General features: G+C 37.7%; 1 protein-coding gene across 4 annotated transcripts; it reads right to left on the bottom strand.

Annotated features, from left to right (window-relative positions):
• Nucleotides 1-7,204: 7,204 nt before the first annotated feature.
• Nucleotides 7,205-16,817, bottom strand: LOC132033780 (uncharacterized). Of its 4 annotated transcripts, none has more exons than XM_059423888.1 (5): nt 16,580-16,817; nt 15,224-15,412; nt 8,843-9,114; nt 8,053-8,289; nt 7,205-7,961 (listed from the first exon to the last, which is right to left on the bottom strand). In XM_059423888.1, the coding sequence occupies exons 3-5, from the start codon at nt 9,095-9,097 to the stop codon at nt 7,488-7,490; spliced, it is 966 nt and encodes a 321-aa protein (XP_059279871.1). In that variant the 5' UTR covers nt 9,098-9,114; nt 15,224-15,412; nt 16,580-16,817; the 3' UTR covers nt 7,205-7,487. The 4 variants fall into 4 exon arrangements, with proteins under 4 accessions (XP_059279871.1, XP_059279845.1, XP_059279854.1 ...); XM_059423862.1 differs by having other exon boundaries at nt 15,212-15,412; nt 16,580-16,816; XM_059423871.1 differs by lacking the exon at nt 15,224-15,412 and having other exon boundaries at nt 16,580-16,816.
• Nucleotides 16,818-17,215: the final 398 nt, after the last annotated feature.

The raw sequence follows: 17,215 nt of genomic DNA, 5'->3' as shown, positions 1-17,215 counted from the left end.
GACTTCTATGTTTTGTTGGAAAACTATTCGAATATCCATAATTTGCGCAAATGTGATGGAATTGCTTCGAAAACTTACATAGATGACTCCATAGAGTCTAAAGTTCGTGCGGTATGCGCCCGCCGCCTCGATTTGACCCGAGGTGGGCCCACTAGTCCCAAGGTTCCTTTCGTTTGTCTTATTTAATCTACTTTGGTTTGACATAAAGATGGGACCTTTGCCTACGAATTTAAGACTCCGTCCGGTCCATTCCATAAGTGATATGAAAGCTTCTAAACGTGAGCACACTAAATTTCGAGAGGATAGTTAAGAAGTATTTTTCAAACGTTTTATAAATCTAAAGGCTCTCAACTTTTGTATATTAATTCCGACGGACTGATACTTACTTTAAGCCTTCGATCTTAATATGAATATGTATACGTATTTGTTTGTCGATCCTTGGGATTTGATTATGTATTTGCATATGGCTTCCGCACTACTCGCTCGTGCCTATACTATGATTTCGTTCACCGGTTCCCCGAGCCGGTTTGTGATCGCGCGCACCATGATAAATTCGGAAGTATCTTGTGTTGCGGTTTTCGAGACCTCGCCATAGGGGCGGGATTGCCGTATATGGAGTTATCTTTGTGATATGGCTAATGCTATGAATTGTTTCTTGACGCGAGACGTCGCGATATGATATGTGTGTGATATGATATGTTCGGGGTTTGTACGGAGATTTGAAACCTTAAGGAGTATCTTGTGTTGTGGCACCGAGCGTCGGAGTGGTGACCACGTTCACCGAGCCTTATGCATGATTTTATTTGCATTATGTACATGTGTCTTCGGTCTGATTCGATACTTTGATCCGTATTTTCTCTCTTGTACCCCTTCACTTCGATTATGGTTTTTGGATTTACCGTACTTTATGCTTTACATACTCGACATCTTTCGTGCCGACCCCTTTCTTCTGGGTCGCGTTTCATGCCGCGGTACGGAGGTTCGTGATACGCCGAGTAGGCCACACGTTGCTATTACGGAGTGCTCCTTTTGATTCGGGCCCGGATGTTGGTACATATCTTTTGTGATGTATACGCGTTTGCACACATGATTATTTGGGGTACGGCGGGGCCCCGTCATGTTGTTCGATTTGTAGAGGAACTGTGGTAGTCATATGTGTGGGTCGTGGGTCCTATGTGTTCGATTTGTTTATGATTTGCATCCGAACGCGGTCCCGTTTGTTATGGTGGCCATAATGGCCCTTATGTTTGTATATGTGCATATATGTTCGGCGATGTATATTCCGCCGCCCCTTCCGACTTTGATGTGTGACACTCTTGCACGCGCGACCGCTTAAGATAGTATTTATTTTCACTTCTGCTAATAATGATGAGTATGATATTTGAGCTAAACTAAATTATAATGATTCGATCTGAAAGTCTGTTTGGGTGTCCAAATAGGGCGCCAGTCGCGGCCCACGGGGCTGGGTCGTGACATGGCAAGTGCTCGATGCCCTTAGAAAAGGGGAACTTTCACAAGTACAATTTTTCTAGAAGTAGATTATACAAACTTATATATAACCACTTTCAATATTACATATTGTACAACCTATATGGTATACTTAAAAGCTATCAATCCTCCCTCAATTATGACTATACAAACTTATATATAACCACTTTCAATATTACATATTGTACAACCTATATGGTATACTTAAAAGCTATCAATCCTCCCTCAATTATGACTATTCCTAAAATCTTGAATTAATAAATGGTAAAATATTAAATATAATTACTCCTTCCCAAATATCTCTCTCTCTCTCTCTCGCTCCCCTAGACTGTCGTGGGGCCACACTATGTAGGAAGTAGGAAAGAAAAACCAAGTATATTGTAATATTGTATACGGTATATAATATTATTCACACTTCAATGTGAAAGTTATTCTAGTAACTTTTACATCATCAAAAATAATATATCAAGTATATTGTAATATTGTATATGGTATATAATATGAAGTATATTGTGTTAATGTATACATTATATAATATTAAGTATATTATACAACATATAACATTGGTATAATATTAATTATTGTGCTATTGTATACATTATATAATATTAAGCATACTATATGCAACATTTAACATTGGTATATCAACTATTTTAATGAAATAAAATACATATATAAACTCACACACACAAACATATATGTACAATTAAAAAAGTAATAAGAATAGTTTTATGCTGAAGCGCGAATAATAATTACTGTATGTTCATGTACTTTTCTTAATATTACTATATTCAAATAGTTTCTTTTAGTCATAAAATATAATTGCATCAAGTGAAAACTAAAAGAATAAAAATAAAAAGAAGGAAACGAAAAAGAATCTTTTCAAAACGATAGATGTCAGATTTAAAAATCTATTAAAAATAGTATTCATCTAATTCTATTTTATTTGGAATGTTACATTAATTCTCTCCCATGTCCTCTCCATATTTGAAAGAAAGAGAAAGTAAAAAATTGTCACGCCCCAAAACCCACCCTGGACGTGACCGGCATCCGACGTCATGAACAACATCGGAAGAACCTAAATGATGCAATAATAACACTTGAACCCGCCAGGTTCAACATTCGCCTCCAACAGTTTAATAAAATAAATGCAAACAAATCATAAATATAATAGTTAAATCAGCGGAAGTCTTTATAATTTAAATAATTCAACCAAAACATGATAGTGTGCCCGAAAGAGTTAAACAACAACTCTTCTTCTACCCACATTCGAATGTATACTAAGGAGCTTCTAAGAATAAGGAATGAATGTCTAACTCATCGGGACGCAGCACGACTAATATAAATAAATGAAATTAAATAAATAGGGTGTCCCACGAATGAATGTGTGGGCTCACCAAATCGAAGAACCGCAAGTCCTTCCTAAACGCTTGCCGAGTATCAAGAACTCACTTTCTTCACCGTTACCTAACATACCATAAAAAAACAACAATGGTATGCCTGAGTACTTCGTACTCAGTGAGTGCCTCGGGGACAACAAGTGATATGAAAATAAAGTACAATAATACATAAAGAAATCAGTCTTGAAAATCATGTGAAAACCAATGTAAGAACAGTTATTCAGTTTGTGTATCTCAATAAGAATTATCAAAACCGATTATAAGGCCTCTTGTCAAGGTACAACTTCAAATATGCCTTTCAATTGATCATAATTAACAACAACAATTTCATGAGAAAATAAGAATATCACATATGCCAATGCAGGCCCAAGAATCAAGCACATCGAAGGGGTGACCGTAGAGGTTCTCTTGTCACAGCGCACCACACCGGAATATGAAATTCAACGGTGGCTATCCTTCCTCCCGAATAGATAGGCATAATCACACCCCAGGTAGCGAACCCGGAAGTGGCCACTCTTCCTCCCGAATGGCTAGGCATTATCACACTAGGATCCATAGTGGCTACCCTTCCTCCCGAGTAGCTAGGCCAAACACAACAATCAAATTCATAGCATGGAAGCTGAATTATAGCATAGAAGCTAAATCACAATTATCTCAATGTAGCCACACCATCCATTTGCATTAAAGTTCATTATGCCATTACGAAAATCCATAATTTCATAGATAATCTTGAAAATGTTTCCACTTCTTTAAACAAGATTCCTTTGTCTTAGTTTCTTTGTAAAGTCATCAAACGATTATGATTCCATATACGTATATAGAGGATAATACAATCAAGGTTTAATGTGGGCTTGTCCCCTCACGCACACCAACCACAAGCAAAGACATGAATTAGGGTTTTGCATGAAGAGTTCACCTTTTTATTCAATAAAGATCCTTTGAGAAGAAAACATATATCCATGATAAGGTTTTTAAAAGAGAGACATACCTTAGTGTGTTAAACAAAGTTTAACAATTCACTTTCTTAGTGAAGAACACCCAAACCCTAGCTTGAATCACTTTAGGAAGAATTATGTTTCAAACCCTAGGTTTTAGTCACAAGAATCATGTTAAGAATCATGGGTTTATTGTTAGGATTGATAATCAATGATTAAGATGTTCTTACCTTAGTGTTGGAGCCACTAGAGAGATATTTTCGTCCTTTGGGTTTTTTGAGAGTGAAAAGAATGGAAGAAAAACTAAAATTTTGCAACTTATATAATTTCGGCAAGTGTGCACAAAGGACGTACAAAGGACGGAGCGTCGAACAGAACGATGGAGCGTCGATCTGCTCCGTCGAATGGTCTTTGTGCTAGGTCAATTCGACGGTACAAACGACGGAGCGTCGAACAGATCGACGGAGCGTCGAACAGATCGACGGAGCGTCGAACATATCGACGGAGCGTCGAACAGATCGACGGAGCGTCGAACAGATCGACGGAGCGTCGATCTGCTCCGTCAAAGTCATGAAATTTCCAGTGAGCAACTTTATCTTCCTCACAATCGACGGTGCAAAGGACGGAGCGTCGAACAGAACGACGGTACAAAGGACGACCGTCAAACATCCTTTTCGTGAAACTGTAGAGAATTTTCGTTTTGACCCTCTCCTCTTGGGTCTTTAGCCTAAAGCCATGCACGTAACCCAACATATAAGGTTCCAAAGGACTCATACAATGCTTTCACACTCTATACGGATTTACGGGATGTTACAAAAATACATGCATTAATGATAGTAACTCCTAAAAATATGTGTTACATAGATACTTAGAATTTAAAAAGTTGTAAACTATGTAAATAAATTAGAGTAAATTGTATTTGTGTAATTTTTTTTTAAATAGTCATATTGTTTTTAAATAACTTTCCAAAAACTTGTATTTGTGTGACTTTCCCCCTAGGAAATTTATTGAAAATGATTGCATTTAGCTGGAAAACTCTCTCATCGGCCAAAAGGCCTTTGGGTATTCATGGATCACTTTGGGCGTAAACTTTGGGCTGCTTTGGGCTATAAAAAATAAACATTTTTTTGCGCGGATTGTACTTCTTTTGGGGTGGTCTTTAAATTTTGTCCCTTATATTTGTGGTCTTTATGTTCTGTCCTTCGCTTGAAAAGGTGAGCGAATACCTGAGGTTTTGGGTTCGAACCCCGGCTCAGGCATAAAATAAAAAAATAATTTCGCAAGGTAAGGCTGGGGGCGTGTATGCCGGATCCAGCATACACTCTTTAAGGAAAAACTAAAGTTATGCCGGATTGGGCATAACTAAAAGTCTGCCCCATAAGGCAGAACTTTTTCTTAAGTCATAGTTTAGTTATGCCTTATGGGGCAGATTTTTAGTTAAGGCATAACCAAAAGTATGACCCATAAGCCAGAACTTTCCCTTAAGGCATAGACTTTGCTTATAAAGCAAACTTTTAGTTATGCCTTAAGGAAAAGTTCCGCCTTATGGGGCATACTTTTAGTTATGACTTATGGAGCACACTTTTAGTTAAGGCATAACTAAAAATATGCCCCATAAGGCAGAACTTTTTCTTAAGGCATAACTAAAAGTTTGCGTTGAAAAGTAAAATAAAATAAAATATATGCCTTAAGGCAAAGTCTGTCGGAGGGGGCAGAGCGAAATTCAAACTCTGTCTTGCGAATTTTTTTAAAAAAATTTTGACTGAGCGGGGGTTCGAACCCTAAATTCATGGGTTTTATGCGAAGGGCAAAACTTAAAGACCAGCAATTTGAGGGGCAAAATTTAAAGACCACCCCAAAAGAAGGGAATAAATAAAGGGAAAACTACATGGCTTGACAAACTTCTAGAGGTAATGACATTTAGTAGCTATAGTTTAACTTAATTACTCCCCATAGCAAACATTTGTATATTAATATCAGTTAGTAACGAACCCTCCCATCTCTCTCCCTCAATTCTTCTACCCACTGCTCCGCCGCCGGCCACCACCAACCGCCGGAGCTCCGGCGAAATGCCGTGCCCCTTCACCACCGTCACTGTCAGCCCCTTCCCCTTTTCCCTTTCTTCTCCGGCCGTGCCCCTTTTTCCTTTCGTCTCCGGCGCCAAAAAGGAAAAAAAGAGCTCAGATCTACGCCGGAAAAGAGCCAATACCGACGGATCTGAGCATTGTTGGAAGCAAAAAGAAAAAAAAAGCTCAGATCTACGACGGAGCAACCTTCTTCTCATTTTCCCTTCTCCGGCGTCTTCTTCACCTTTGACCGGAAAATACATTATTTCTTCGAATTTTTCAGATCTGAAGGTGACGGTGATGATGACGGAGAAAAGAAGGTGAAGGAGAAGAAGGTATACACAGATCTGATCGAAATTTTTGTCGGAAGTTTTTTCAGATCTGTGTATACATACACTGTATACATATTTTTCAGAAGTTTTTTTTCAGATCTGTGTATACATACACTGTGTACAATATTTTTCACGTTTATCGAAGAAATCTTTTTGTATATAAATGAATAGAGTGAATTTACGCCTGTATACAAATGAATACAATCAATTTTATTTTTTGTATTTAATATTTGAGTGTATTCGTTATTTTTTGGTGTACATATATTGTATACAGTGTTTTTCGCCTGTTTTTGTTAATTTTTTTGGTGTATCTATGTTGTATATGCTTGTATTTATTGTATACATACCGAAAAATATGGTGTTTGTTAATTTTTGGTGTATATATGTTTTTATGTATTCATTTTTTACTCCTTTGTATTTATAATACGGCAATTATAAATACGGATAGTCATTTTTATGAATACGGTGAAAAAACAGGCAAAAAAATTGTTGTATTCATGAATACAGCGAAAATAAAAAACGAATACGAAAAAAAAACGTATACAACCGTTGGCAGCTGATTTGTTGCTACAAAATGTAAATATTGAAACATTTGCTATGTGGCTTGATTAAAGCTCAAATGTTTGTCGTTTATGTAGTTTGCCCAATAAATAAATGAGTGTAGTTGGACTGTGCCCAAACTTAGCCCATCCTTGGTGTAGCCCATGCCAAACCCACTAAAATCTGGACGGGTTGGGCGGGTCAAATACTTTTGGACTGAATTTTCCACCCCTAGAATTATACCATACATACTAACGATATCCTGGTAAATAGGTTGACTAGAGAAACACTTGAAAGCATCTGTTTTTGTGAGGTATAAGCAGTCATTGAAGGCATATCTCATCAACTGCTGAACTCTCCCATAAAAACAGTCTTACATGAAAAAGAGCAAATATTCACTGACTAGAAGAAAAAGCAAACTCGTTAATTCTCAGGAACTAAAGTTTTCATTGAACAAAGTGAGACTATCATTACTTGGTGAAAGAATAGAATGAACAAGTTAGACATCATAGCTTTAGTATGCAAATCATCTATATATTCCTTTTTCTTTTTTCTTTCCCTTTCCATTTTGTAGTTACAAATATGGAGGGGTGTAAAAGAGGCCTCTGTACTCAAATTATTTACACTAGGCTCCTTAAGATAACCCAGGCCTGAGACACTTCCTACTAAAAGACGAGGGGAAACTGAAAAAAAAAAATCCTCTAGTAGCGCGTTTGGTTGGAAATATCAATCCAAACGCATGATTTTTCCACTGGGAAGCGTCCCCATTTCCAACTTGCCGTTGCCATTCTCAAAGGCAGAGCCTTCACCATCGACCTCTTCTTCCCTTCCAAGTTCATCAAGTGTCCTCTTCGTATACACCGTAAAAACTACTGTAGTGATGATTGCTATAATGAAAGAAATCACATTATATACAATTTCAAGTGGAGTCAAGTGGATGTTTCCATATTGGACATCAGCAAATGTCTTTATTAGCAGGCCACTATAGATGTAAATAAAGGATTCAGGGATCATTCCTGCTACTGATCCACATAAATAAGGCCAGAATCTCATACTTGTAACTACTACAGCATAATTGAAGATTGTGTAGGGGAATGGTGAAATCCTAAATAATGCAACCACACGAAATTGATGGAACCAACTCCCTTCTCCTGCCAATCTAACCATGGCAGCTTGTCGAGGCCATCTCTTCAGCCATTGCTGCCATATTTAGTAGGAGGAAATGGAGCAGTTAGCAATTCTTAAAACTGATGAACCAACAGAGACTAGATATAATGTACAGCAATCTTACATGAATTCTGTTTCGGAAAAGCAAACCAATGGAGTATGGCAGGATCATCCCCATTGTTGTTCCAACCATGATTATGACAAATCCAAGACCATATCCAAAGATCATTCCTGCGAGCCACATCGACGGTCCAGAAGGAAGTAGGACTACTGGAAAGAGAGCTAAAGAAGCTACAAGCACGAGGGCAAGCACTGGACGGCCAAATGCAGTGGATTCCCATTGTAGGAAGGGAATGAGAACCTATGTAAAAAAATATTAAGAATCAGATACCAATAAAAATTAAAAATAGTGATCAAGTATTCTGTATTCAATGGTATCAAGAGGATAAAGTTAAGAACTGCAGAGATGGAACATAAGTACATAACAAAATAGACTTAACCATGGAACTCTACTACTAAGAAAAAGAGAATAAACATTTGTTGCAAGAGTAGACGCACTTATAAGCTCCATCAATACTCTGAATTATGAAAACTTGCACTGAATCATTTTCATTTCACCTATCCTTTTTCATAACAACATGGGGACATATAGACTTATCTTTTTATAGGCTACAAAAATTCCTAATATATACAATTCACAAAGATATTGTCCCTATTTTTAGACCTTGGTGAATTTTTTAACTATATCCCTCCTTTTTGTGTCCTGGAAAAACTGCAACAATGAGAGAAAATCTGCTGAGTAGTGACATGTCACAGGTCCCATTCAAATCTAATGATTTTGTTAAAATGAAATCTCATACATGCTAATTTGCCTAAACAGGGCATGAAGGAATAAGCTAAGTGGGATGAAATACCTTCTCAAAAAGAAAGGGCACTCCCCACTTTATGAAGATCAGAAGAATTATTACAATACTAGAACACCATATTATGGCCTTGATCCACCACACAGTAAACCCTTTTCTGGCTGGAACTTCAGATTGTAAATTAACAGCCTCAGTTGCTCTTGGTTCATTTCTTATAACAAGTTTCACATACTCACTGCCCTCGCTTATGCAACTCTCACCGTTTGCATTGGCTTTGGTTGAATCATCAGTTGACTCTGGCTTCATTATTTGAGTCCTCGAACCTGTCAAACACAAAGGCGCATGAACAATTGGACAACTTAAACGCATTAACACTAATAGAGTTCTCTCATTAAGGAACAAAAGGAGTATACTCCATGCAATTCTTCAACGTGAATTCCAAGAGCCAACGTGATTGTCACGACCCAACCCCGTAGGCCGTGACTAGTGCCCGAGCTGGGCATTCGTACCCACCTATCAACTATAATCGGATCATGGCAAACATAATAAGAACTTATACGTACATGAAGGCACCACATCGCGCACACATATATACATATATCATATATACAATCCGAGAATATACAGAACGCAAACACCACTAAACAATGCTACCCACAACCCACATTTTATGTCTACAGGCCTCTAAGGGTAATAACAGAAACATATGACGGGACAGGGCCCCGCCGTACCCCTGAATAAATATGTACAAATGTATAACAAAGAGTCTGTACCAAACTACGGGCTCCGGACAAGGGAGCCCTCCAAGCTGGCTGAGTAGGGATCCTAAGCTGGCGGCTCACCCAAACGAGTGTCTGTACCTGCGCGGCATGTAACGCAGCCCCCGAAGAAAGGGGGTCAGTACAGAATATGTACTGAGCATGTAAAGCATGAAACACAGTAAGCAGGATCGTACGGAAATAAAGTAGACAGAAAAGTAGTACGATGGCCGGAAACTCGTAAAGCTTACCTTGAAACGTAAATCATGCATTTCAAAATCATAAATAGTCTGAGTGACATAAATAGAAAAATCACCATGAACATATGCATACATAACGTGCCCCGACCCTCTAGTGAGGGACGCGGTAAGTAAAATCATCATATGCGTGTACATGTAACGTGCCCGGCCCTACAGTGAGGGACGCGGTAAAAGGGAATTATCATATGCCATCTGCCACCTCCCCATATCATTATATATCATATATATATATAACGTGCCGCGGCCCTCTGCAGTGAGGGACGCGGTGAATAATGCGGTGGAATTGCACGAATACATGCCTGCCCGGGACGCGGATGAAGGAAATAACAACGAAATCGCACGACGAGTAGTGAGAAACTATATGCATACAAATCATCATCATGGACTCGATGGATAAGTAAGTAGTCGACGCTCGAGAGTCAAAACGGAAATCATGTTAAGTTCTTTCAAAAACAAATCGTAATGACTATACAAAAGTAAATCTCTCGGAACCCGGATATGCATCAACCAATCCGGCCCGCCCGCATGAAAGTTAACATCATTATGCGTTACAAAACTTTCTCTAGGACGTTTCAAAGCAATCTTAGGTTCCATCTACGAAAGTTACGGACGTTCGTAGTTTCGAATCGTTTAGAACAAAACTCTTTTTGAAGGCAAAACTTTTATGCAACTTTTGAAATCCATTCATGTAAAGGGCATAAATACCATAGCATGACCATATTAAGAATGCTAACATCAACAAGCGAATATGAATCATAACGTACTCGGAATCTAAGAGTGGAATTACCTCGAAGCTCGTATCATAGCCTAATTACACTAAGACATGCCAAAGGAAGAAAGGGTGAGCTTTACATACCTCGTCTGTCAGCAAAGCTAATCAAAATTTACGCCGCGAATTTCCCAAGATCTACAATACGTCATTAAATATCAACGTTAGCTAAAGGCATTTAGGAACCCGATTCCAAACAAACACCAAATTCTATAGAAATTTGGGCAGCATTTCCCCTGTAAATGCGACACCCCGATAATTCAACTCGGCCAAATTCATCAACAAAAATACCAACCAACATTCTAACAATATCAACCATTAATTCAAAACGCATTTTAACATCAACAACCTTCTTTCACATAATGCGACGACATTCACTTATATTCAATTCAACCGCGTAAATCAAACTTACGCCAATACTCAACGTTCAATTACTAATCCGAAATCATTCAAACAATATTCAAGGACACTTTAAACAATTCGCCTACAATATTTCAAACAATCCAACCACACCACCACCTTACCCGAAATCTCTGAACTCAACATAAACAACACTAACGCATTTCTTTCTTCCAAAACTCATGAACTATACCAACAATCTTTATTTTAACAATGTCATTATCCTAAATGTAGAATTTACATAAGAGTTACATTGACTTACACATCAGCCCACAACCATTACAACTTCAAATTGGTTCATTAAACTTTCATTACCCACATAGAATCTACACGACAACAACAACCACAACACTAAATAAAATTAATTCGTTCTTGGCATACATACTACATATACACGGTTCCAACACCATTCATACGGCTAGAACATCAACATGCCATTTTCATGATTTCCTTCCATTTCTACACACTACAACAACATGCAAACATGCTAAATACCATTAATTCATTACTCCTACACACCACACACACACACACGGCCAACACCCACACATGCACGGTTTCATCCCAACATCCATATTTTCATGATTTTCATTCATTTCTACCTATTACAACATCCACAAACCATTTATAACATATAAAAGAAAAGATTGAACCATACCTTCTTCACTTGGTTTTTCAACTTAGCTAGGGCTTGTTTTTGAGCAAATCCTTATTCTTGCTACTCCAACAACCCCTCCATGTTGTTATTCACCTTCTATAGAGTTGAAATGCTTGAGAAAAAATATTTTTTGATCACCTTTTCTCCTTGCTCTCTCTCGGTTAGCTTTGGCCGAAAATGGCCCCCTTTGGTTTTCTCTTCAAGCTTCTTGAAAATTCTAAGGGTGGAGATGATAAAATAAGATGACTTAGTCATCTTTTTATTACTTATAGTAGCAAACCATGTGGCCATGGCCCACATACCACATGGCCGGCCACCTAGCCCCTTGTTTTTTTTTTCTTTTTTTTTTTCCTTTTCATGAACTAATTACTTTTCCAAAAATAACTTTTGACCCCAAATTTCCTTAATATTCCATACCAACCAAACCACAAGTCACTTATATCTTAGAACACAATTGTGGTTAAAATCTCGACTTCGCATCCCCGGAATGGTCTTATCCTTAACTTGTCAAGATTGACTCGGATTATCCCGGCGTACAAAATACGGGATATAACAGTGATGTTGCACAATAAGAAATGAAAATGGAAACGAGAGAAAATAGGTGATGAAAGGTCCATCAATACTTAACATTATTGTTGCCTCAACTTGATTCAAAACTACTAGTCCAACATTTGATTTCTTATTTGTTCAATAATACTAAAGACTTTTATTCCTGGTAAGAGGGAATTCCTAAGCCGTGGTTTGCATTTTTGAATAATCTCGAAAAACGAATTAATGATAAAACTTTCAAACGAACAACAAGGTGAAGTGATACGGTGTGTATGTGTTGGGCTCACAGTCCATTTTTAACTTGGTATCAGAGTCAAACTCATCTATATGGTTGTGTTTTCTAATTTTGGGCCCCACATTAGGTTATCCGCACTCATAGTTACAACATTGGGTGTGCGGGTGATGGGGCTGTGAGAGTGTCCCATATTGGTTAAGGAAATGGGTTGTTGACTCCTTACATGATCTTGGGAAATCCTTATCGCTTTAGTTAGCTTTCGGGTTGAATTAAGCCCAAGTTCCATTTCTTAACAGGAATGAATGAGCAAAGTCACTACAAGCCATTAAAGTTCTACCATGGGCCAGTTGATTAGCAAAGGTCAAGCTTTTGACACATACACACTCCAGGTACAAATGGAAAAAGAATAGGAGTTACCTAGTGAGATTGCATAAGTGTTAGAGTATCAATATGTTCGAGGGGCCAAAGACCCTAACACATAGAAGAATGCATGATCGTGTTATACCATTGAAACCTTGGAGCTAACACTTTTAGCTGAAGGCCCTACAGTTACAACAATTTTGTAAAAAAAATGAAATTTAAGAACTACTCCCTCCGTTTCAAAATGTTTGTCTTACTTTCCGTTTTAGTCCGTTTAAAAAAGAATGCCTCTTTTCAATTTTTGACAACTCTTCAATTGCAACTTTCTACATGGCATGCTTAAGACCACAAGATTAAAGGGAATTTGGTACATTCTACATATCTTTAGTTAAAAACCACAAGATTCAAAAGTCTTCTTTACTTTCTTAAACTTCGTGCCAAGTCAAAACCAAACAAACATTTTGAAACAGAGGGAGTAGTAGCTAAATGCTCAAGAATGGTATCCTACAGCCTAGCTATTCACCATTTTTATCTCCTATCCTGGTTGGTGAAGAAGGATGATACACACGGATTCCTATTGAGAGATTAACAGGTGACTACGAAGAACAAAGGTGATTTTCCTGATGAGTTGGCAAGACCAAGGTTCTAGTCTATTATAGATTTGAGGGATGGATATAATCAATCTAAGAAAACAGGAATCTGACATTTTAAAAACATGTTTTACGATCCATCAAGGACATTATGAGTACAAAGTAACGTGCTATGGTTTAACAAATGCCCCGACCACATTTCAGGGCCTAATGAATCATATTTTTTAAAGAGCAGCTTAGACAATGTGTGGTGCTTTTTGTCAATGATATATTAGCCTACAGTTTTCCTTTAAAGGACCACATTAGCCACTTCAGTCAGGCTTAGAAGATACAGGGGAAGGACCAATTATTTAGGTCAGGTGTACTCCTTTTCTCAAGTAAAGGTAGAATAGATGGGGCATATTATAACAGAAGAAGGTGAATCCACTGATCCATCTAAGATAGAGGCCATGGTCCCTCGGTCCAACATAATAATCTCAAAGCATTAAAGGAGCTCCTATGTTTCAAGGTCTCACTGGTAAATATAAATGATTTGTAAAATCTTATGGGAATCTGATTGTGCCCCTCATCATAATTGCATCTTATGATTCAAATGGAGAAGCCAGCAGCTTGTAGCAGAACTGACTAATAACCTGATCGTCACCCAGGTTAAACTCTTAGTAATGAGATGTCAGGATAACAGAAGAGGATTTACACTGGAGCTCCACTATACTGAGAAGGAAAATTGAGGAGGTTCTTCATCAACTCTAACAGGGGTCATCCATCCTAGCCAGATTACTACACTGAAAAGGATCTAGCTGCTAGTCTATTGGCCAAAGATGAAGGAGGAAGTACAGAGGTCCCCGTCGAAATATAACACTTGTCGGAGAACCAAGTCAGAAGTTATCCTACCATGGTTTCCTGCAGATGTTAACTACACCAGCTCACAGAGTTCATTAAGGGCCTACTCTCCACCTACAACAAAGATGTTGTACTAGTGATAATAGATAGATTGACAAAACATGGTCATTGTTATTTCCCTGAAGATCGTTGCTACAGGAGGGATAAAAGCTGCATGGCTTACCACAATCCCATCAGCATTTATAGGGATCCTGTATATATTATTTTTTCTTGGATGACCGAGAAATCCCTGAGAGCTATAGTGACGCACGATTCGAAACTGGTGGATAATGGGGCCGCCCCTCAACTCTTCTCCGCTTAAATACCAGGCTTTTGTTTGTGACAGATTCTACTCGTGTCGTGCGCCTAATCCACACATTACACATTGTGCTCTTACCACTAGACTGAAATGGAGGAATTTTTACTAGTGTATCTTCACAGAATCTATTCAAGGTAATGGAAACTATTCTTAACATCTGTAAAACCAACCATTTGTAAGCAAATAAATGAAAGGCTTCATATGTGTTTAATCGGCTACTTCAGGGCAATGACATTTCAAGGGTCAAAACAATGGTGTAAGTGGATTGCATTGGCAGAATAATGGTGCCAACTACTATTCTGTCCTAATCTACATGCTTCCACACTTTGCATAGATACAATTATCAATTGAGGTCTCTTTCCCTTGTACCAGTAGAAGATATAGTACAAGAGAAGTCATGTACAACAGTGGCAACAAATGATGCACAATAAAGGATAATCTGAATCAAGCCTAAGTAGAATGAAATAATTTATAGTTGAACAGGTTACAAAGGGTGTTAGAAGCGGGATTGCTGCAGCTAAAACAAACCACCCTATAGGCAATCTTAAATAAACCTGTGAAAGAATGTTAAGACGCATGCACAATACTATGATCCCTAAGAAGTCTCTCCAAAAGAAGTGCTGTTACATACAAGCTGGCAATACCTGTTGACTCACCAATGCATCCAGTTTTCCAAATTATATTTTCCAATTAAAGAAGAAAGTAGGTCCTCATGAACATCCACAGATTCACTGCCTCTGACAGGAGAACACAGCCAATTGCTTCAACCATTGGCCATCCTAGAGCGGAAAATTGCTTGCTATTGAAGTGATTAGTACATTGGGAACATTTGGTTCCTGAGGATACTACATCAGAAGGATCAGGAAAACCTCAAGGGCTGTTTTTCAGGAGAGAATGAATATGACATAAAAAGAAAATGTGGGTGAATTTCAAGAGGAGGCTTCGGACTATGAAAGAATTCTAAGCATCCTAAAAAAACAATAAGGCAATGGGTACAGTAACCCAAGACAAATAAACCTCTCAGGAAACACTTACGCAATACAACAATAAAACTCAATGCCCTTTTGTACATGTAACCAGATTCTGGAGTGCACATGTGAACGTTGATGTGGACATAGTAGTCTGGAACCTTATCAAAGGTTTGCTCAGTACCATGTTGAAGACTCAGACCTCCAATCCAAAAGCTTATAAGGCAATGGGTGGAGTGGCAAGACTTTTAGAAACCCCTTTGCAAGCCCTTACACAATCCATATGGTACAACCATACAAAACTATATTCAAGGAAGTTAACAAAGTACTTTCCCTCATTTCCTTCTCTTCTCTCTTCCTCACTTTGATCTTCTTAATTCCAGGCCCAAGTTGGAGCTGCGAGAGATTTTTGTTTTTTCTTGTAATCATAATTGTTGATTGGATTTATGAATTACAATACCCTTCTAATGAGTTCTCTGAGAATGAATAAAATTACCTTTGATTGACTTGCATAAATTACAGTTTTGGTTGGAAAAGTAGTGCCACCCCATGTATGAAGTGAAAGGATTGATCAGCAAAATTGAAGGTGTAAGGTACTCAGTCATCCTACTTATGCAAATCTTATGATTATGAGGAGTTACTGTAACATTCAAATATATACAGCCAATGGCCATTTAAACTACTTAACCTTTGGATCGTCCTAATCCTCACAATACTTAATTTTAGAAGCCTTGTGATTTTCTACTAAACTTGAAAGTGGGGAGAAAGATTCCTATTCTAGCTAGAATATGGCAAGTATAGATTACAATATTCATATACTCCTTCTCTAACTAGTTGGGGTGGATCCTTGTATATCCACTCGGCTTTATTCTAGCCAAAAATATTTAAAAAGATAAAAGCAATTGGATCCATTTTAAAAAGATAAAACTAGTATTCTATTTACCACTGTAGCTAGAATGACAAGGAAATAGGCAGTACCCAGAAAGGGGGAATAGAAGTAACCCATGGAATCAAGTATGGAAGTTGTGAAGAGGTAATACTTACAGAAACAGGCAAGGAAGTCTAGACGATCAAGAGAGAAAGTAGTATGTGTATATATATATATATATATGGCTTTAACAAGGCTTTAACAAGGATCTTCTTTTCGGTAGGTGACTCGCCGTTGGGTTGGTTGTTGTTAGGTACTACAACTGCCTGTCTATACTGCTTGCTTCCGTGCTTTGTTTTGTTACTCTTTTCCTTTTTTTTCCCAGCATGCGTTTTTTCTTTTTTTTTCTTTTTCCTGAATTTATATATTGGTTGCTCATTCCTTGGAGTCCGCCAACCTCAATTGACCTTTTATTTAAATTATTACTCCATAAGTTTCAATTTATTTGTTTCGTTTTGACTTGACACAGAGTTTATCATAAATGAAAAAAGACTTTTGAATTTTTTCATATTAAATTAAAGATATGTCGAATTACTAAAATATTCATTAATTTTGTGATCTTAAACATGACATGTGTAAGATTAAAATTAAAGAGTTACCAAAATATGGAAGAAACATTCTTTTTTAAACTGACTTAAAAAGAAAAGTAAGACAAACAAATTGAAATAGAGGGAGTATTATTTTCTTAAGGCTTTCATTTCGGATGTAATTAATATAAATAAAGTCCTTTAAAAAAAGTTAACGTCATTTTC

The sequence above is a fragment of the Lycium ferocissimum genome, chromosome 2 (assembly GCF_029784015.1).
Source record: "Lycium ferocissimum isolate CSIRO_LF1 chromosome 2, AGI_CSIRO_Lferr_CH_V1, whole genome shotgun sequence".
Taxonomy (NCBI): domain Eukaryota; kingdom Viridiplantae; phylum Streptophyta; class Magnoliopsida; order Solanales; family Solanaceae; genus Lycium; species Lycium ferocissimum.
Note: the sequence above shows the minus strand (reverse complement) of the source record. Positions and strands in the feature narration are given on the sequence as shown.